The sequence below is a fragment of the Asterias amurensis genome, chromosome 1 (assembly GCF_032118995.1).
Source record: "Asterias amurensis chromosome 1, ASM3211899v1".
In the NCBI taxonomy this organism is placed as follows: domain Eukaryota; kingdom Metazoa; phylum Echinodermata; class Asteroidea; order Forcipulatida; family Asteriidae; genus Asterias; species Asterias amurensis.
In genome coordinates, this window is record NC_092648.1 from 22,089,784 (window position 1) to 22,111,495 (window position 21,712).

Sequence of the window (21,712 nt, forward strand, 5' to 3'; positions counted from 1 at the left end):
TCAAGTGCAATGGAATGTTGAAAACTATGAAAAACATAAAAACTTATTGACATTGCTTTCACCATAACAATACCATCAAATATGATTAATTTCTTACAGATTGATTCAGACCTTTATTTTCAAATAGTGTAAGTGGGATGCTTCTCCTTCATAATCCTTAAAATTAAGAGTGGATTTTTTTTATTGTATAGTAAGGGAAAAAACAAAAGCATCATCTACAGTATAGGGAATGATCATCTGTGTCTTTTCCTTTAATCGTGTAACAATTAAAACAGACAAAACACCAATTTAGTCCTTCAACTCAATATGCAAATCATGAAACTGTACGCTTAAAATTCAACACGAACAGTAAAATTTTAGAAAGTGGTGTCTTAATTTCACTTTTGTTGTTGAAAACAGTTGATGTGTGGAGTGCAAAAAGCTCTCCTCAATAAACTAAAAGAGAGCATTTTTTTGTAACGCAGTTAAATGACAAACTAGAGAAATGGAATTACTTAATCCTTCAACCAACGACGATGTGCTTTCCCTTTAAAAATGCAACTTAAAGAAAGAAAAAAAAACAGACGTTGGAGAGAGTCGAGTGTGATTGATAATTCTTACCTCTGACTTGGGGCCTTTTATCCTGTCCTCTGCACTTAAAGAATCACTCTATACGTCCAAGCAGTCACGGACAAGTAGAAAGAGTGAAGAGCGACCAGGAGCAATGGGGGGAAGAGAGGGAGAGAGAGAAAAATACAGAGGAAATGAGCCGTGAGTTGATGGATGGAAACTACTCCAAATTATCAGCGATTTAGGAAACAAACAATCATTGGGTTTGGAGTGTGTGTGTGCAATGGGTGAAGTGGTGTTGTGTTATGGCACTTAAAAACAGTGTAGTGCATTTGTAGTGGCTTGTATTGTGTAGTACACCCTAGGATTGCTTGCAAGGAAAACCTTATCACTTTAAAGTTAGATTGGATTGAAATGGAGGCTGCTCATGGAGCTTTGTTTTTATTAAACTTCCCTTAGAATCAATATTAGCCAGCATTCAAAATCATTTAGAATAATATTAAAAAAGAACAACACACATTTGTGACAACCATTTGTGATCATTACAACTAATGCAGTTTTCTTTCATGCACTTATTGTTAGACTAAATCAAACAACTGAATAAAAGTAAAACAAAAGCCTGTGACGACATTACAATGTAACAGACAAGAGGAGCTTATCAAACCATGCGATTCCAACAAAAAAGATGAAATATCAACACAAATAAAAACAAAATATGCGAAAAACTTCAAAAGCAGAGCAAAAGTAACTTGAAAAGTAAAGCGAAAACAAACTCAGCTTCAATCCAATTATATATATTGAGGAGTACTAAGTCCAGCCATGGTTCAACATTCGTAGAATTTCACCAATGTTTGGAATGGCATGAAGATAGGCCGTACCTATAGTACCGATTACTGGGTCGGAGTCGGTCTGTAGATAGTTATCGATTAAAGGGCAACTAATTGAGCTGCGTCATGCATTTTGGTTTCCAAGTCAAGTTGTTTCAATGTCCGACCACGTGCGTTTAAAAAACAACAAAAATAAATATTCATATAAAAGATGTTGCCAAAACAAATATTGCCAATTTTACACCTTGTGACGTCAGGTGGGAACTAACATGCCTCTCTTGAACCATGACACGACTGTTTGATTTTTAATAGTTTGTGTTTACTAAGAATGCTTTGACTAACGTACAAAGTTGTCTGCTGTTTTGACTCCAAGTGCTTTGTAGGTTGACAACCAGGCAAAATAAGGACAGAGTAACAATAAAGACAAGGAGAGAGAAAAAAAGAGATTTTTAGGACGGATGAGAAGGTGGAAGATTTCTTCAAGAGGACACCAGATAGAGTACAACGAAACAACGATTAAGAAACAATATAAAGATGAGAAAACCAACAATTCCAATGTTGATTTATTTTTATTTTTCTCCTTTTTATCGCAGGACTCAGGAAAGTCTGGAGTATACAATCAAACAAAAACAGTATTCTTTATCCCTGATGTAAATTTTGCATATGCTCAAATTTATGACTGCTTTTATAATCATTGTACATTTTTGTTCACTGCTTTAATTTTGTTTTATGAAAAGCTTCATTTCAAAAGATTCTACAAAAGATACTGAGCAAGAAAAGAAGAGATATGGTCCTCTTCTTCAGGGTCATGTCACAGCAAAAAGTTTAGGTAATTTTTTCTTGCGTGACATGGCCCCTTTATAACTCAAAACTTGAAAAGACACGTTTTCACTCTTTTTGAGAATGGATGGAGTCATTTCCAAAACAGAGGTTTGCAATCTGATCAAAGTTTTACGGTCCAGAAGAGAATAAAATGGTTTGATTTGATTGTTTTGAGAAATTATTTCATAAGGATGATGATCATTTCCAAAACAGTGGTTTGCAATCTGATCAAAATTTACAGTCCAGAAGAGAAAAAATTGTTTGATCTAATTGTGTTGGGAAATGATTTCATAAGGATGGTGTTTTGGGGGGAAATGCAAATTTGGAAGTTTTTAACAAAGATTTCTCGCTAGGCAACTGAAAAGCTTGTCTCACCTTTATTGCATCCGGTCGTTGCTGTTGGATCTTCTGGACATCATCTACTTCATACACTTTAATCTCGACACCCTCCTCGTGACATTTGGGTCTCGGTGATATATCTTTCCATCGGTTGGTTTTGGTCTGGTGACTGTCCGTGGCCGAGCGTGGCGGGGCACTGCGACTACGTCTGGATCCTGAGTAGGAACAATGGGATAGGTTTCAATTTTCACGTTTCAGTTTTAAAACGGCACATAGGACCAAGAAAACTTTCTAAAAAGTTGGCTTGATTCTTGTTTATTTTTCTGTACTTCAAAATGTTTTACTTTTAACATCACAAGTCAAAAGGTTAAAAATAAACTTAAAAGATTTGTTGCAAAACTAGTTTAGCTTAAATTTTTAAGAAACTGTGCTTTGAAACAGGATACGCTGACAAATTTTAAATCTTGTATTTACTTAATTATTAATTTGTCACTGTTTTTACCGGAAAGCCCATTCAGTTGTCAGAGAACCTGTGCTTTCCAGGGCCCTGGAAGCACAGAGAAAACATAAAATTAATCAACATTTACATTTATAAGTTGATCACAAAAGTTCAGAAGTTCATGAGCATGCTCATACAAAAATGTTCCATGGAATTCTATCAAATGCTTTGTCTTTACAACTTTTATAGAGCAAACAAATTTCTATAAAATGTACATAGTAAGAGAACTTTTTTCTAGCATTTGCAAATCCTAGATGGATTGCTATGATTGAAAGTTTACATTGACCCTTACCAGGAAACTTCTTTTTGGGCAGCTTGGAGCTCTTGAGTCGTCCACCGGAGCATTCACTCATTGAATCATGGCAAGAGGACCCACTGGCTGTTGCTTCACTGTCTCTCAGCATGCTCTCATAACCGCTGCTCGCTCCGCCGCCAACTCGGCACTTAGTGACGTTGTTAGAGGGGAGGCAATCACTTAAAGTACTGCTGTTATCACTTCCATGTCCGCTACTTGATCCATGGAGAACCCGGGGTTTGGTCACGGTGGAGTACGGTGAGAGGATGGAACGCTTAGATGGTGTGGGTACGTTCTCACTGGATGCTATACCGCTGTCGTTGCTCCCGTCAGAGGAATTGGTCAGTCGGTTTCCAGGCTGCAGCTGTGCAATGCTGCTGTTCACATTCCTCAGGAGTGCCTGTTCTGTTGTTGGTCCAGTGCTGGTTGGAATCTTTGAACCGGCCACTGCGGCAGCCGCTGCTGCTGCTGCAGCTGTTGATTTGGTTAACGACGGCGCAGACTTACTTAGGGTTTTGTTCCGGACTGGTAGGCTCGAGGTACCTTGCGAGGAAACCTTCTGCCCTGCCTTTGATCCTGATGGACTGAGCTTGCTGCTGTTGCCTTGGGGGATTTTACTTGTCAGTGGGATAGTCTTTCTGGAAGACACTGAACTGCTCTTGCTTGTTGTACTTGCACTATCATCACTGCGACTTGACTTTGAAAGCACCGATGAGGCCTTAGACTTGGAAGACGATTTAGCATTTAGTGCATTCTTTTGAGAGTTGACAGAGGTCAAGCTTGTGGATCTCATGGGAATCTTACTTTTATCAGTCTTTGACGGAATTAAACTTCCCTTCAACGGCCTACTCTCTGTTTTGCTAGTACACTTGCTTGGTGGCACAGGTATCCTGCTGGAGTCGGTGCTTTTGTTCATAGAGTTTTTTGAGTTTGTGTGTTGAATTTCTGATTCTGAATGAGGTAGGTAAGAGTTCACTTTGGGCTTCACAAGGCCTCTGTTTGGTTTGCATGGTACTTGGGGTGGGGTCATTTGCCCCTGGCTGTCTGGTTCCGATGAAGGACACTTCAGACAACTTTCCGCATCTTCCATTGCCTCTTGCTCTGACTTTGCATCAAAGGCAGACAAGTCTTGATGTAAGGCATCCTTAATTAGTGCATCATCAAGTTCCTGAGAGAAACATGGGTTGACTTCAACCTCAAAGGCTGGTGAGGAGCAAGCACCTATGGCAGGGGGCCGCTCCGAGCTGCTCATTACAAGAATATCGGCTAATTCCTTAGTCTCCTCCGACAGTTCGTATTGCTGGATTTTGCTGGCAATATAGTTAAAGTGACAATCTGAATCCATTTCTTTTGCATCAGCCCCATCCGGGCGCCTTAAGAGTGAGATATCCCGTGCCTGACTGTCCGAGTCTCTGCTGATAGTGTGGAATTTATATTCCATCGCTTCTTTTGCACGTGAGATTGCAGCACTGAGTACTAAGGGAGAGGGTTGATGGGACAGCGATCGCTGGCGAGAACTGCGGGCATGATGCTGGGGGCTTTCATACTTAGAGGAGGGCTCCGATCTTGTCGAGGCAGGTGTGGGGTTGACTGAGCTCGATTCCATGGGAATCGGATCACAGCGTTTACGAAGTGGGGATGTATGTACTCCCTTGGATTCGATTTCAGCCAGTTTAGTAACCGAAACCCCTTTATCCTGCGTGCTCCTTAGTGATAAGCTACTCTGAGAGGATTGGCTCACAACAGACTCATTGATCTCCCTCAAGTGGGACATTGTTCTGTTACTGCTGCCGTTTTTTTGATTCGGCAGCATTTGAAAGTTTTTTGACTGTTGCTGTTCAGGAACTACTCCTTCCATTCTTTGCCACACTGGTGACTCTGCCTGACGGTCCGGTCTGGTCTGAATTGCATTCGGGGTCCCACTTGGCCTATAATTTAACCCTGAGAGAGGACTGTATGCTTGTGGCGTCCCCAATCCCCGTTCAGTTCTCAAATGTAAACCGTTGGTGAATCCTCGCACTTGATGATTCAGATTGAATACTTGGTTTCCCGCCGCCCCGCCTGAGCTACAGTTCCAATTCCTGTTAGCGTCCCTCAGGCCGGGCGGACTGCCGTTTTTTGAAAGCCACTGAGAGTTGGTGGAATTATCAGTGGTGGATTCCTCGGTTTCATCCACAATTGTGTTATCGTCATCTTGCTCCATGAAACTTGCCGGCCTCGACGTTGTTGAGAAGGTGGCATCTGTCGCATCGCTGATACAACTGAGTCTCCTTAGGGGATGGTCGATAGCGAGATGCTTTTCCCTCATCACAACTTGTTCACCATTGATGGTCATGTAGGTTACCACTGTAGCCTCCTCATCCATGTAGCTTTGATTTAGTTGCATATCAGGCATGGTGATCTCAGAGCCGTCTAACAGATCATCATCCAAGAGAGAGATATCATCCAAGTTGAGACTGGAAATTACATACATAGATTTGATGGCTTCCAGGTCGTGGCTAGCCAGGGAAATTGAATCCAAGGCTTCGGAATGATGCTCCGAACGCCGCCTTCTTCGGATCTGCCTCTCCCCGTTATTCTCAACAATCTCTGACTCATCATCAGAGTAGACATAATGGCCAATGTTACCCATGCTGAGATTTGCTCTGTCCTCCATACCTAAAAGCAAGTATGGTTCATTGACGCAACCGTTTACGCTGGCCTCGTTTAAACTCAGAGAGAAGTTTTCTGAGAAGGAATCAACAGAGCGATGCTCCATCTCCTTGATGCAGCAGATTGCCTCCGATCCCATGGGAAGGTCATCTAAGGTCATATTATCGTCAAAAGAGATAGCTCCAGTTGTGTCCTGGGAGACGAAGCTCATCGTGTCTTGCTCTGAGAAGGCAATAGAGAAGTCGTCCTCAGACACCTCTGAAACGGGCTTCTCTAACATATCAGAAATATTATCAATAGAACCAAGACATTTCAAGATGGTGTCTGTATCAGAGCCACCAAGGTTACTGTGCATCAGCATCAACCTTTCTCTTATTGACATCTTCTGATTGATGCCCTCAAGGAAGTCTCCATCCTTCAAGCTTTCTGCACCAGGGGTTTCTGGCTCAACTGCCTTGAGCTGGGAACACAGACTCTTATCCATATTTCGCAACTCAGACAGTTCGTCGTCTTCATCGGATTCCATGCAGGGCTGCGAGGGCTTGTTGATTTGTGGTTTTGGAGAAGGGGGCGGGTTCTTGCTGGTGGAGTAGTTGAGGAAGAGTTTTGGTGGAATGATTGGAGGTAGGTCTTTATGTTGGGCCATTCCAGCTTGAATTCTCTTCTCATCATCCTTGGTCGTTTCCTTTTCTCCAAACTCCTCTTTCGAGGGTTCTTCATTTTCATTCTCAACATCTTCTTCCCATTGAAGACATTGAACCTGGTCAAGAACGGTCGTTGTTAAGTCATCTGAAGATGCTGTTTCATCCGGCGCTTCTTTATCTCCAGCTTCATCTTCCTGACTCTCGAGTACTGTTGGTAATCCCAGCTCTTCTGAACCTCCCTGTGTCTCCAAACTGACAATCATATTCAAAGCAGGAGTTCTCCTTGGGGGGACAAGGGGCTTAGTGATAATATTCGACCTGGTTTTGTTGCTATGTATTTCTGATGGGGGTCGTAGTCCACTTTGTTTCAGTACTGGCTTGCAAGTGTCGGGTTGTTTGGTTGAGCTGTCATTGGTAGCTTTGTGCACATCTCCTTTCAAGGGTGAAGCTGGTGATTTAGGTCCATGGTTAGTGTCCTCTGAGGTTGTCTTGGGTGAAAGTCTTCTGGACGAGGGCAACGGTAGCCCACTTTTCTTAACTGGACTCTGCCTACCCTGACTTGAACAAACAGGAATTTTGGAAGTTGGAGTTCCCTGATCCTGACATGATTGTTCTGGTGAGGAAGATGTCCTGCAAGGTAACTGAGGTCTTGCGGGCTCAATCACCTCATATATAGGGGATTCTCTACCATCCTTTACAAGTGTCTCTGAGTCCTTTGGTATACAGGGCGTTTCTAAACTCTCCTCTTCGTCCGACTCAATAATTGGAGGTCTCCAAATTGGAACATGAGAAGGGGGTCCTTCATTGTCTGTAAGTTCCCTGTCGCTTAACGCTACTCCGTCCGGACCGCAATAAATAACGGTATCACAGGATTGCTCACTGCTGGACAGATACTCTGGTTCACTTTGGTTGAGGGCGTTGGTGACTTGCATGCCGCTGTTTTGATGCCTGGAGTGGAGTGGTCGAGCGTGGCGACGCATACGCCCCTCGTCACATGAACTCTCTCCACCTGATGAACTAGTACCAGAGTACTGAAATGAAAAAAAGAGAAGAATCATGAATATAAGTTGGAAAATCAGGAATAACTTTCTTCATATATTTTAAGTTAATCCTTTGTTAATTGGTGAAGCTGTACTTTTGAACTAATCTGAAAAAGGTTAATGGATGGTAAACATAGTTTTTTGTTTTACTTTCAAAACTAACGTCATTATACAAAATGTGGTATACACCGTGAGGTAAGCATTTGGGAATAAACAAGAAAAATCACACAAAAAACTTTCAAGAAATAGTTTGAAATATCATTATTAATTCTTGAAATTGACATACAAAAATTGACACTTCCAACAATTTCCCGTACAAGGCAAAAAATATACAGAAATCACAAAGGGGCAGACCAAGAGCTGTTGTTCACAGTTTGAAACATTGAGAAATCGCTTTCCTAATGCGCAGCTATCGTGTTGTGACAATTAATCAAACAGCATAAACATTGTCAAGAGGGATTGGGGCCTTCCTTATGGCAAAGGAGTATCAGTGGAGACAGTGGCGCCACGGCTAAGCCTTCAGAGTCACAAGATAATAAATCAATGCCATGGAAACAGTCAGAAAAAAAAACAGTTGGGGAAAAGAAAAAATTTCATATTCACCCTCTGGCTTAGGTTTAGTAACTTGAGGAGTTGTTAACTTAATTTACTGAAAATCTCTGGTGATGGATAAACAAGTATGCATTGGGATTTACATGAAGTGACAGGGAATTTAGGAGCGTCTTAGAGAGGAACAACATCTCCTTAACTGATTGTGTGTCAGTAAAAGGAAGAATCTATTTAATATGGTTACAGTTCCAGCAAGAACGTATTATGCCGTCAAGATTCAGGCACATCAAAATTGAAGCAAACACGGTTTGGCCGCAAAGGATATACATGTATGGTTTAGGAATATTATATCTGACCGGTCTGAAATGAGAACATGGAATCATTGCAACAAATAACATCCATTTTGGGAGCTTTCAAAAACACAAACCTAAAGAACATCTGATGCAGGGAATTCAGCTTTTGACAAAATGAAATAATTCTTCAAGTGCAGGCACCAGCTGACTTCAAAGTGAATTAATGACTTCAGTTTAAGAATGCCTTTATTTTAAATGTTATCATTTGTAGCAGGCTTTCGGATGTATTATGCATGAAAAGATATGTTCCTATTTAGAGAGAAAGTAAAACAAATTCAGAAAAAAATGATGAAAGAAATAACAAAAACAAAACCTAATATTCTTGTTCGTTGTGATTATTATTGCTGTCAAGGAAAACTAAATCTCTCATAATTTTTCTTCTTTTGTAAAATGTCACAAAAATCAACCAAAAACCAACGTTTTGCACTCGTCTTTAAAAAAAACCTACAACTATGATGGCTGCTTGGAAAATAATTATTTCTCATGTCAGCTTTAAAAAACAAAAACAAAAAACAGCATTCCCAAATACCAAAGTTGCACATTTTCTTGTGACTGACATGGCTAACAAGTTTGACTATGTATATCTAATTTTACAGCATTCATTACACCAGTGATGATTTATGGGCAATAATGAGGCTTGTGTTGCTTAATGGGGTAGCCCTAAAGGCATCCAGAATCCAGAGTATGAAATATTCAATCAATCAGCTAGGAATCCTGCCACAGGAATCCTCACCGTCTAGAGACCCAGGCGCTATATGCTGTTATACATCATCAGCATCAAACTCCTTTTTTTTCGTGGACTCTTCTTTTAATAGAGACATGTTTTCTTTGCGATGATTACCAGCAGACACACCAGCAGTAATCCAGTCACAGTCTCTCTCGACATCATTTATTTGTTCTCGCTCTCTATGCTCCCCCTCCCCCCCCTTTTTTTTCTCCAATCAACTACATTTGGTTATAATCATTGTCCAGCATTCATGCTTAGGACTTAGCAATAGTACAGCTACAGGGCATAGGTGTGTTTGCTTCTCCTGGTCCCATTGATTAAGAGCAATGATTGCCTTGACTTTGTGTAAGCCGCTGTACTCCATTCCTACTAATACGTACTTAGCGAGCAGAGTTTTTTTTTCGTGCTCATAAGACATTCATCCTAATGATCATGTTGTAAAGCTTTTTATCGGGGGAACCCAGTGGTTCCTTCCGAGTCCAACCACACAAGTAATGGGTAGTCAATTTCTCTTAAGTCGTCTTCCGCAGCGCTATTCAATGAGACATTCCAAGTAATTATTTAATTTTGACAAATTGAACATATTTAAAGAGTTCATATCGGCAGGAAAACTTTCAATAGGTATAAGTGGAGAGAAGACCTATTGCTAAACAAGTTTTACTACCATCCACGTTTAGAGGTGACAGCGGGCAAACCGCATCTTTGGTCGCTTTGATACTATCATTAACTGCAGTGCTTCTCACCTTATAATTTTTTACAGTGATTAATTTGGGGCAGTATTTACCATTCTAGTGCCCTACCTTTCAATTTATCAATAACTGAGATTACAATTTACTATGCCATAAAAGAGAAATTGAGAGAGCATTAAAAAAAAAACCTAATAGAGACCATTGCTGTCGACCTTAATTTCACTATCATGTTTTAAGGAAACTGAATTTGATTTTTTTGTTAAATTTTAAGTCTTTGAGAAAGACCCTGCTAGGGTCGAAACGTCCGGCCTTTAACTACTTTTTGCATTGATACAATATGTCAGTATAAGCAGTTAGCATTTTCTTTCGGTTCTAATTACCTTGGATTTCTTCTTCCTCATTCGATGGATCCTGGAGGAGAGCTGTATGGTATTGAGCGTCTCAGAATACGTCTGAAGTGCGGCTGATACGTGAGCTATCATCACAGTCCGGCAAGACAAACTACCCATCGCCTCCCGCAAGATTCTCGTCAATTTACTATCCCTGTAAAAAAAATACAAGAGTGGAAAACTCCAGATTCAATGGATCGCTTTCGGTGCGTTTTTTGTTTGGAGGATGACTTTTATTATTTGACGGTTTTTCACTTTTTATCAGAAATCAGTAAGTATGAAATAGAAACTTAGAAATTGAAATAAAATAGGATAAAGTTTTAGGCTGAAATTTGACTGACAAACAGTTTCCAGATGTTGTTCGCAGAAATGTTGTTCACACTTCCGTCTACAAACACACAATTATTGTTTGTCTTTACAGAAGGAAGGTCAAGCTTTGAAAAAGTCGGTGTGTCATAAAGCAAAAACAAACTTGTTATTAAGGCAACTTCCAAGCGAGTGAGAAATAATTCTATTTATGGATATGACATATGACTTCCTACTATCCTAAGATTACACAAGTGTTTCATGTAGTATTTGGCTTATCTCATTTCCTTCATTACTTCCGATAAAGGACGATTGATAACATATATTATCTATGATACCATGAAGAGAAGAAAAATATAACCTAAAAAGACCCTTAACATCCTCTGGAGAATCCTGCTGTATTCAATAATCCAACACTGCGAATCTGAATTTAACTACATGTAGTTCGATCTCTCAATACAAGAACTTGGAAAGTGTATCTGGTGTCGCGTCAAGCTCTACTTACTTATTAGGGATGTGTTTCTGGTTGTTAAGTAGAGCGAGTATAACCTGCCCCAGAGCCGAGTAGGAGAGAGCCACACCGTTCACAATCTTCCCACCGCTTTTGTCTCCGCTCCCGAGGTCTATCAAGTGAAGGCGACTGCGACCACCGATGACACCACCTTTGCCTGATTTGTCGATGCGATACTGGTAGACATGAAGCGTGAAGAGCATGTGGGAATACTTGCTGTCTTCTGGGTCCTCTGTTAATGTGAGGGAAAGGCGGGAAAACTATTATCAAAGATTAAAACTTTAAATTTTAGTGCTAATGTCGACTTGTTATATAGTCTATGCAGGCATATTTGTTTCATGGAAAAAAGTAGGAACATTTTTTTTAGTACAAAGGTTGCCCTACATCTACATGCACACATTGTGTTGGCTGTAAATGGAATTAACAAACTTTGAAATTATTCTAATTTTTCCAAGGGCAAAACAAAATCAGAAAAAAAAGATTCGTTTAAGGCTCTTTTATTGCTTTGACTGCCTGGTGTTTGCTGGGTGCCCATTTTACAATGTTGCTACATGCATAACCAAAAGTATCTCAGCAAAGGTGGATTAAAATATAAAACACGCATACACTTTTCCGTTATACTTTTTAAAACAAATTTGCTGAAGCAATAAACTCATACATCAGAGCTTATCATTCTAAAATTGTTTTAGAATAATTGAATGGAGGGGAAGTGCTCCTTTTAAAAGCAAAAAAACTCCAATGTCTAACATTTTGAGCGACCATTTTGCAAGAAATATTCAATAGTGATTATTAAGTTTCACTTTTATTCATTATCTGTACTTGACCCATTTTTGTTTAGTTTTTCGGTTCCCCTTTTTTCCCCCCATACCTGTGGAAAATCAATAACATCATGTAGAGCGCCCAACAATCAGGCCAAATCCAATGCAGTAAATACAATGTAAGCCAAATAAACAGTGGGGGGTCTATAAAAAAAAACCTTAATGCTGACTGGACTGTTACCGCGGGACTCCCAAGAATAATTACAATTTCGCAAAAAGCCCCTGCAATTTCCATTAGGAAAAGCTTCCAATTTGCAGTCAGAATCCCCAGGATTATACACAGGATTTGGTTCCCCTAGTATCACCTTTCATACACACGGCTGATATTTTTCTAAAAAGTTTTACAACCTTCTGAAATTAACGATGATTGATTTGGCATCACTGTCTTTGTGCTGCTGCGCCTGATCACGCTTCTTGGTATTTTTTAATGTCCCCATTCATGCAGAAAGAGCCTTCTTGGAGGCCGGCTCTTTAAATAGCTTCACAGATCAGCTGGTCTTCCGTAATCAGCCCAAGCTGTACCATGGTTTATCATTAGACAGTGATTAAACAAACAAAACAAGACGACTTGTTAACAGCTACAAGATTTTGATTTATACAGTTGTACACCGAAGGCGCTGACGATGTTATTTTCAAATTCCGTATTCGGTGACCGGTGTATATGTTTGTTATGCGATAATGGTTTACTGCCAGAGATGCGTATGACAGAACTACAAATCAATATATGACTATACAGCAACGTTTTTTTCTTTTTTCTTTAACAAGAGGCCATCAACCTAAGAGGAAATCATTGCTGTATTGCAGGATGTGTAACCTTCTGGTGTAAGAGTGGGTCATTTTAAAGATATACATTTAAACGCACTGGACACCTTTGGTAATTATCAAAGACCAGTCTTCTCACTTGGTGTATCGCAACATATGCATAAAATAACAAACCTTTGAAAATTTTACTCAATTAGTCATGGAAGTTGCAAGAGAACAATCACAGAAAAAACACCATTGTAATGCACAAATTGGTGTAATTTCAGACGCCTAAAAAGGGCTTCAGGCCTGAAGTATTTATACTAAAATATTAGAGTGAGAAATTAACCTTTCTCAACAACCATGTTACTTTAGAGGGAGCCTTTCTCACAATGTTTTACACTATCAACAGCTCTCCATTGCTCGTTAGTAAGTAAGTTTTTTATGCGAACAATTATTTTGATTAATTACCAATAGTGTCCAGTGCCTTTTAATATATAAACCAATTGCATACTGTATATATTCAACTATTTGAGTGTTCTGACCAGAGGCAAAAACATACTTTTGTGTTGCTCATTTCTATGACAAAGATTTAATCAGTCATTTTTTTTTTTTAAATAACTGTTAATCCGATCCATTTTTAGAATTTTAAAGGAAGTAGTTCAACCAAATAATCCAGGAAATGCAGTTTCACTTCCAACTAGAAAGAGGCTAGACAAATAACTTGTCAAACGAAGTTTCCTGTAATTGCACAATCAGAGTAGTTTTTATGGATTTAATGGTTGTAAATCGAAACAATTTTATCCTGGCAGAGCGTGTGAATCAATTACATTGGAAGGGGATATGGTGAAGCAATCAAATCTCTTGAAAACCTGTCATTTTTTACAGAACATGAATAAGGAATTTGAATTGGTTCACCAGATCCATTGCACAATCATAATGTTCATACAACTTGTGCAAACAATATTTCCTAAGTTGAACCCAGCAGCACACAACAAAATCAGAGTATATTTCAGAAATCACTTAAACTAAAATAAAGAAAAGTCTTTCCATTTTCTCTGAAAAAAAGGTCTGACTCCCCAAAAAGAAGCTGAATCTTTTTTATTCCATATTCGTAAAAGTCTTCTTCTTTTTTTCAGTCCCAAAATTATATACATCAGTTTTGACAAAGTGCCGACTTCCATTTACAGTTTCTCACTCAGATCTTTCAAACGAGGAGCGAAATGCTAACTGATAGAAACTTGTGAATCACACATTCCTGCGTCGGTGGTGAATTCTACGAGCGTGGCACTAATTAACCGCTTGAAGATACACACAACTTGGAATAATTGACAGATGTTAAATCATGGAAAGAGACACGCTGTCCATGCTCTGTCAAACAGTTCTAGGCAGACGGCTTTTTGTGTAAGCAACATTCCCATATATGGTCACTTTTGATAGAGGAATGTTTTTTTTTTCTTTCTGAAGGAAGCTTTTTTTTTTCAGAGGAAAATGTTCTTGTGAAAACAAAAATACCCTTTGATGTATATCCCCTACAATTAAGGATTTAGGAAACAGTACTCACAATGTATTTAAAATTCGATTTTGGTAGTAATAGTAATTGATCTGTTACACCCACAAGTTAACAAAAACATGAAAATTGTTATCCAGTGTTCATCGTTTGATAAAAAACAGAAAAATTTGTAAAATAGAAAGAAGAAACTATAAAAAAGATAAACGGGACAAAACACACAGTGGCGGATATATTGTTCCAGGAAACAGTACTTGCAATGTACAATGTATTTAATGTTTGTTACTGGTTGCGATAGTCTGAACTGTTGCAACCGGTGTGCTTAGAATAGATCCTACTAATATATCACACAACAGGAATATGTGAATGGTTTTCCAGCCTCCAATGTTGACTTCTTGGTAAAGAAAACAACAACTGGCTTTTTGTCCTTGGGAAATTAAAGAAAAGGCCTACACTCTCCATGCAAAGTCAAACTATAGGGCTTGATACATTTTCTCGCCATTAACCCCATTTCAGACAAAGGGAAGTGAAGGACAGGTTATTGCAATCATCAGTTTGTATAGTCGCATGTTAAACTCAACTTTGGATTGATACAATTATTTCACGAGTGACTAATGCTGTTACTATGCACTACTATGACAGAAATGAAAGTTTACCTTTGCTGGCTTTGTTCATCCTTGCAGCTATAGCCGCATCTAGGTAGAAGGCAGCCTTCTCTGCATTGGGCGCTCTTAGTTCATTCTGATTCAATAACTGTATGCCACAGATTGGGTCTTCTTGAAGGTATAGGGCGGGGGACGTCCCGCATCCATTATTGCTACCTGTAAGAACAAATGCAACACAATTATTAGAGTCATAAAAATTAAACATAAATGTAAACACAATTTTGCGCTTTTTCCATTTCAGTAATTCAGCTTCCATTTGATAAAAGCAAACTGATAGGAAAGTGCTTCAGACCGATATCCTGCTTTTGTTTTTTTGGTTTTACTTTGCAGAATGTTATTAAGCAAAGTTTTCTGGTTAAGCGACTCTATGAAATTGGGCCCAGATGCTAAGCAGCTCTATGAAAAGCCATGTCCAGGGTTTTAACTGTCCAGGGGTGGTGGTGGATAAAGCCAAAGCTTGTCCCATGTGAATATTGTGGGAACTAACCTCAGCCACTTCAGGTCTTCTGGTCTAAGTCTAGCTTGAGGCTGTATTTGAATTGCTTTCTGATCCCAGTTGAGTCTTGTGGTCTTACCCATGCATTGCTATGGGGCATAATGGTGTGTTGTTTACTTGGGTTCTCAATTGTGGACTTTTTACATAAGGGGATGTTTTGAAACCTGACCTCAGGTTTGAGAGCAAGGATTTTGTTTTCATCATCCCAGCAATTATTTTGTTCCCCTAACTGATTCTATTTGGAGAAAAAATACCTGTGTATGCCAATGTTCCTTCTATTGGATCTGATGTAAGTAACTTGAGCAATTATTGCTCTATATATCTACTATAAGAATGAAATTACTGACTTATCTCTAGGAACACATTTGTGATGTGATCAAGCTAAATGTGTCTTTTACCTGAAATATTATTATTGAGAAACAAGCCAAAACGGGTGAAATAAATTTTAAAAAACTAAATAACTTCAATAAACAAATTGACTTAAAAAACAAAACATTTTTTTCCCTAAATTTCGTTCTCTCTCATCTCTTGTTGTTTCTACTTTCACAACATTTAAAGGTACATGTATCAACATGGGTTTTTATCAGTATTAAAGCATAAATTATGCTCTTTTCAAAGGTATACAAAAATTCTCTGTAAAAACTAATAATCAAAAAGCCACCTGCATTTTTCAAAATATGATTTGACAAACTATTTAACAGAAAGTTACTTAAACTTGTTTAAAATATTTAGATAAGTTATTTCGTCTTAAGACACTGGCATATATACTATAATGACAAGAAAGAATACTGATTATATTGTATGTAGTGTAGTCACTCTAAGTCCCATCTGCCACTTTAAGACTAGAGACGAGTTTAACTGTGAGTTTTGAAATTTGATAATAACATAAATATGTTAGAAAGATCTGTCATTTAGGGATAAGACATAACACTTTACCATTTGCCTGTTCCACCAGCAGATCTCGAAGGCTTTCCTGTTTGCCATATACCTCAACTGCCGAGACTCGGACCGAGAACCTCGTACTCGTTCTCTCCTTCTTCTCGTTGATGAGTTTGAAGAGCCAAGCGATTGCGCAGGGGATGATCCCTAGAGTATGGCTCGACTTATCACTACCAACCATGGTATACGTCTTGCCTGTAATGGGATAATGTGGAAAAGGCACGTTAACTGACTGCCTCCATTAAAAACCATACAACCTTTTGTATTAATATATAAAGGAGAAAACCATTTACCAGTGATGTTTCCAAAATAATACTTGAACATGAGGAGGGATGAGAAATTTGTATCAAATTTTACCCTCTTGCCAGTGGAAATGGAACTTCTACATTCTTTATAAATGTGGACAAAAATGAAATCTATCCATCATAATACATAATACACTCTATCCATGAATCTGTCCCTAACCCTTTGGGGGGGGGGGGGGGGGGTCAAGGTGGCAATGGGGGTGTGAACATCGGATGACTAAAATTCTATAAATAGTGACAAGTATCAGTGGGAAGCGAGGGATTCAAACTACCACAGTCTGAATTGATAACCATTTTAATAACTTATAACATCTACGATAACTATAAAATAATGATTCTGAGATTCAAAAGAGATTCAATTTTCCTTTTGAAACTTGGCCTCTGCAAAACTAAATTTGCGAGTAGTGTAGCTCTGAAACCCTGGCCTTCGCAATTGTGATTTTTCCCCCCTGTTTTTACTCACCCAGATGAGAGTGCCCATAGCAGAATAGACATCCATCAGCTCCATTCACTACAGAGGATACAATATCAGATACACTGCCTGAGCATACCTCAGCCTGAAAGTAAACCATACACAAAGAATTCAGCTATCAAGTGTAAGTTTATTTTGGTAAAGAAAAAAGTACAGTTAAAGCATATGGATGTTATACCCAAAAAGCACGTTGTCCCACAAAAAAAATATATATATATTATACAAAAATAAGAATAACTAGACATGATTGCATTTGTGCAAAAATGCATAGCTGTTTCGTTAATAACATTTTCGAATTACTTAACTGAACTTGAAATTCTTTTTTTCGTATTCAAAGCAGTTAAGACCTATCCAGCCTATTTAAAAAATAATTAAGATAACAAAATAACAAACTCAAAAACCTTTCTGTTTCCGCTGACTTTTGGAAAGCAGTACGAATCATAGTCAGAAAATGTACTAACTTAATGGATACATTAATCTTTATTATTATGTGGTGTCAGATCTGAATGAGCTTAAATTGATCCAATACTTACTTTCTGGTTTTTTTTTTATTAGGTTGTCAGCAATTAATTATCAGAAACATTCTTGGGGGGAACTCTTTTTTATTTTATTTTTTATAACTGAACTTATTTGGTTTTTATTTATATAAAAAAAATTAAATATACATTTTCCATCGTGGCCAAGGGCTGAATTAGGGAAAAGAAAATACCAATAAACAGGAGAGAGAAAAAAAATAAAAATAAAAATAAACCTTAGTAGTGATGACGCCAGAATTTGTTTTACAACTTTGCGGAAGAATGATATAACTTTGCGGAAGAATGATAAACCTTTGTGTCTCTGCTTAACTGTTGGAAATGCAGTAACCAGAACAGCACTTTAAAGCGATTGCAGTAAATAAATCCAAACAACAAACAAACAATAACATAATATTATTATCTGCTCTGACAGCTTATGATACAGTCAGTACATGGAAATCATGGATTAGCGCGACAGAAAAGCCCCCTTGCGCAAAATTGACAAGCCACGTCCTTTCGAATCACCAATGTGTGAAATCCGCATCAATATTCAATGAAATAGAATCCCCCTGCCTGAGAATTGTGGCCTGCTCATCAATGCAAATCACAGAGTAGTAGTGTTTCTTCTTTGATGGGAATGTTTCCCTTAGCCGTCCTCAGTCCCTGTCTGTCAGTAGTGTGCATAAACACACACTACTACTAGCCCCAAAGCCAAGACTATGGAAATATCAGCTGCACGAAGGGCCCTGATCTTTACAAAACAGATCGGGCAACCTCAAGTTATGATTTGATGTTTGAATTTTTTTTACGGAGGAAGGATTGTGCCATTTCAGCGTTCAGCTTGATCGGTGTTCGTGATAACCTGAAGCAAGAATGGCTTGGTACTCTATCACCATGAGACCCAGAGATATTATTGCTTTGTGGGTCAACGTCTCGCGACTACACCAGCGAGTAGGCGAGGGAACTGTGTGCATGGAATTTTTAACGCCTGATTCTGTGTAGATCTAGACACTTGGTTATTTGTTATCTCACCATGCCAAATCTCAAAGCTGAGAGAAGCTTTGAGGAAGCGAGGTGCGGAAAATAGTGTTGACAGATAAACAATGCTCGCAAACGATTTTCGTGTTTTAAAAGTGACCTGTGGCATTATTAAATGCATTACATTATAAGGTTTTGATTATGATGAGTGATGGTGGGATAGGTCAAAAAGCAAACTTTTTAACACTTTAACCCAAGACTTAAACACAAAGCTAACCTGTGATGACTCTTGTGGGAAGATAGCATCAAAAGCGAACATCTTTGGTGCAGCTACACCTGCCCTCCGATTGGCCGGTGTGATGAAACCCGACAGGAAGGTTGGGTCAAACAAGGTCACTTGCTTCTTCTTGGTGTCCACAGTAACGTACGTTGAATTGTCGCCAGGATTACTGGATGGGATAACCCTAAGCATGACTTTAACCTAGCAAGGAAACAGATAAATTGGGACTAATTAGTATACAGCAAGTCTTCCTTGAACAAAATGCCACATGCCTTTTAAAATAGAAACCGACTTTAATTGTGCAGGCAGCACAAAAGAAAACGTACATGTTTATAACACACCCACTCCTCACAACCACAGACAACAACAAAAGCGAAACCTAAAAATATGTTCCATCTTTTGTTGAATGTGAAAACAAACAAGATGAATTTGTGCTATCGACAACTTCACAGCTAGTCATCTATATTTAGAGGACTGTAAACATTCATGATGCTTGCTGTTAAAATTTTGTCACTTTTCATCATTCAAGGAAAGCCCACAGTTGTGTGAAGCCAGCAGACCATTAACTGCGATTCAGATGAAATTTGAAGTAATTTACGCACAAAGAATTGGGGAAGGACACAGAATGGGGCTGATGTCGCCCCCGGTGATTTGACAACCTCTCTTCTCTGCTGGACAATTTTTACAGAGCAATAACCTAATTTATCACCCCAATTATTGGCCCACAATAACCTAGCTCTGACACAACAACCTGCAACAACATCAAAGTGAACAACAAAATAACAAACAATTGTATTCTTATCAGCAGCTGGTTGAATAAAATCAAAATTGTAGTTGAAATGGCATTTGCTTGAGTTTTATATCTGTATTTTAGTCAAATCTAAAACATCATCTGAAATTTCTTAACACTTGCAGCACCAGTTTGTGTCAAGTCAACCATTAAAAGTAAGTCCACTATTCCAAACATTGATAAATGAAGTTCAGTGTTTTACTTAAATCTGTTTAAAATGAGAATTATACATAGGCCTACTAGTGGTCAAAAGGAATTGTTTCGTTCCGTTTTCTAAACAAAACTACTATGGGTTCTAGTTTTAGTTTTGTATATTGGTTTTAAAGTTGAACGTTCTTCTAAAGACAAAAAACTGGCGTTTAAGTCTATACTGCTTTGCCTACTGGTAAGCTTGGAAACCAAATGAAAAAAATATAAAACACACACTTCAATGTGGAAAACTGCAAGATGTCAAAATCCCAATTATTGCATACATTTTTGAGCATAATTTTTCTTTACCTTTTTTTATATATATAATCTTCATTGTTTTATTTCCAGAAATTTTAATAATACACATCAATTTAAAATGGAGAGAGACGTCTAGAACTGCATGAAAGAAGTATGAATATATTGTACTTCAACAGTATTGATAATAACAGATTCATTCTTCAAAGTATTTGACAACATGGTGCTTATCCCCTGAACTAATAGGCTACAGTTATTATGGGGTAGTTTGACTGACCCCCCAACCCACAGCAGGAGTACGCCAGTGAAGCACTGATCCCATTAATGGATTGTGAACACACCGCATAGAGGTACGGCGGGGTATTACAGTGTTGATGTATGACTTAGATACAAGCAAAGCCGCTCGAGTACGCTTCAATACGACTTGAATCAACAACTGGTGGGACTTGAGGTCGCCAGGTAGTAGACAGCAGCGACTGCCAGCGAGGCGCTACGCACCCGGCGTGCGTGCCCAGAGAGTTCGTACGACCTGGATAATGTTGTTTGCACTACAGTTCTGCCTTATTAATTTCTGATTTCTAGTCCAGTCATGCAGCTAATTCGTCTCTATTTACCAATAAGGCTGTCTACGGTGAGGTGTTCCGTCAATACAAATACGCTGCGACATTTCACAGTATGGCTTAATATATTGTACTTATGTTGGATGGATAGCAAAAACCAGGCACGCAACACCTCTAGAAAATTATCATTGTTACCTTCCCAATAAACTTGCCTGGTCTTTAATGACAACTTGAAAGGATTACAGACCTTGGGATTCTTGTTTGAGAGGGCAAGGCCATTTTCATTATGATTTGTCCAAAGTGCATTTAAGTTTCCATTTCCAGTGTTTCCCTTTAACAGTGGTCCTCTGGCTTAGAACACTTGAGGACCAGGCAAATTTCACTCCAAATTATCTGCCTTGCTAGTTCTAGAAATAAGGACCAATGAAAAAGGTAATGGACTAGTGAACTGACAAGATGACTGGTCCTTTTGGGAAACTCTGGTCAATAGAAAACTTTTGAAGAGGCACCAAGGCCAAGACCAGGGGCAACAAAGGCCATCTGTGGCACTTGTGTCATAATCACGCCTGTAATTACAAACAGGCAAATGTGAATCATCATAGACCCCTTTACAGAAAGGCCGGAAGTGGTGATTATGATGCATTTTGGGGGAGTTTACGAGTAAGCTATGCACGTTTTATACGTGACAAACATCCCAAAACATCGCATCCTATCCCAGAATGCATTGTTTTTTCCTATCTGTAAAGGGGTCTTTACAGTCTGTCATTTTAAAATGAAAGCAATATGTTGCATCTTGCAAACCCAGCAGACATAATCATCATGTCACTTCTAATTTTTTATCAATGGATCCCGAGTAATAATACTACATGAGTATTCCAGCAGGAAGCTACGGCCTCAGTGATGTCACTCACTTCCTTTTGGTATAAGTGGGCTCACAATTCATGGACAGTGAATGCACTGCTGATGATATACTAATGGTTCATTTCCTACAGGGTGTCCCAAGAATAG

General features: G+C 38.8%; 1 protein-coding gene across 6 annotated transcripts in view; it reads right to left on the bottom strand.

The window, feature by feature from the left end:
• The window catches only part of LOC139952114 (uncharacterized), a 215,447-nt gene that overhangs the window by 3,950 nt on the left and 189,785 nt on the right, over window positions 1-21,712 (bottom strand). For 5 of the 6 annotated variants that reach the window (XM_071951290.1, XM_071951115.1, XM_071951370.1 and 2 more), the window contains 9 exons: window positions 18,908-19,111; window positions 17,129-17,222; window positions 16,358-16,555; window positions 14,917-15,081; window positions 11,186-11,423; window positions 10,366-10,528; window positions 3,329-7,658; window positions 2,574-2,752; window positions 601-648 (listed from right to left, as the gene is read on the bottom strand). In XM_071951290.1, the coding sequence (XP_071807391.1) occupies window positions 601-648; window positions 2,574-2,752; window positions 3,329-7,658; window positions 10,366-10,528; window positions 11,186-11,423; window positions 14,917-15,081; window positions 16,358-16,555; window positions 17,129-17,222; window positions 18,908-19,111 (5,619 nt within the window). Of the gene's footprint in view, window positions 1-600; window positions 649-1,722; window positions 1,752-2,573; window positions 2,753-3,328; window positions 7,659-10,365; window positions 10,529-11,185; window positions 11,424-14,916; window positions 15,082-16,357; window positions 16,556-17,128; window positions 17,223-18,907; window positions 19,112-21,712 lie in introns of all 6 variants that reach the window. The other variant, XM_071951205.1, reaches the window with a different exon arrangement.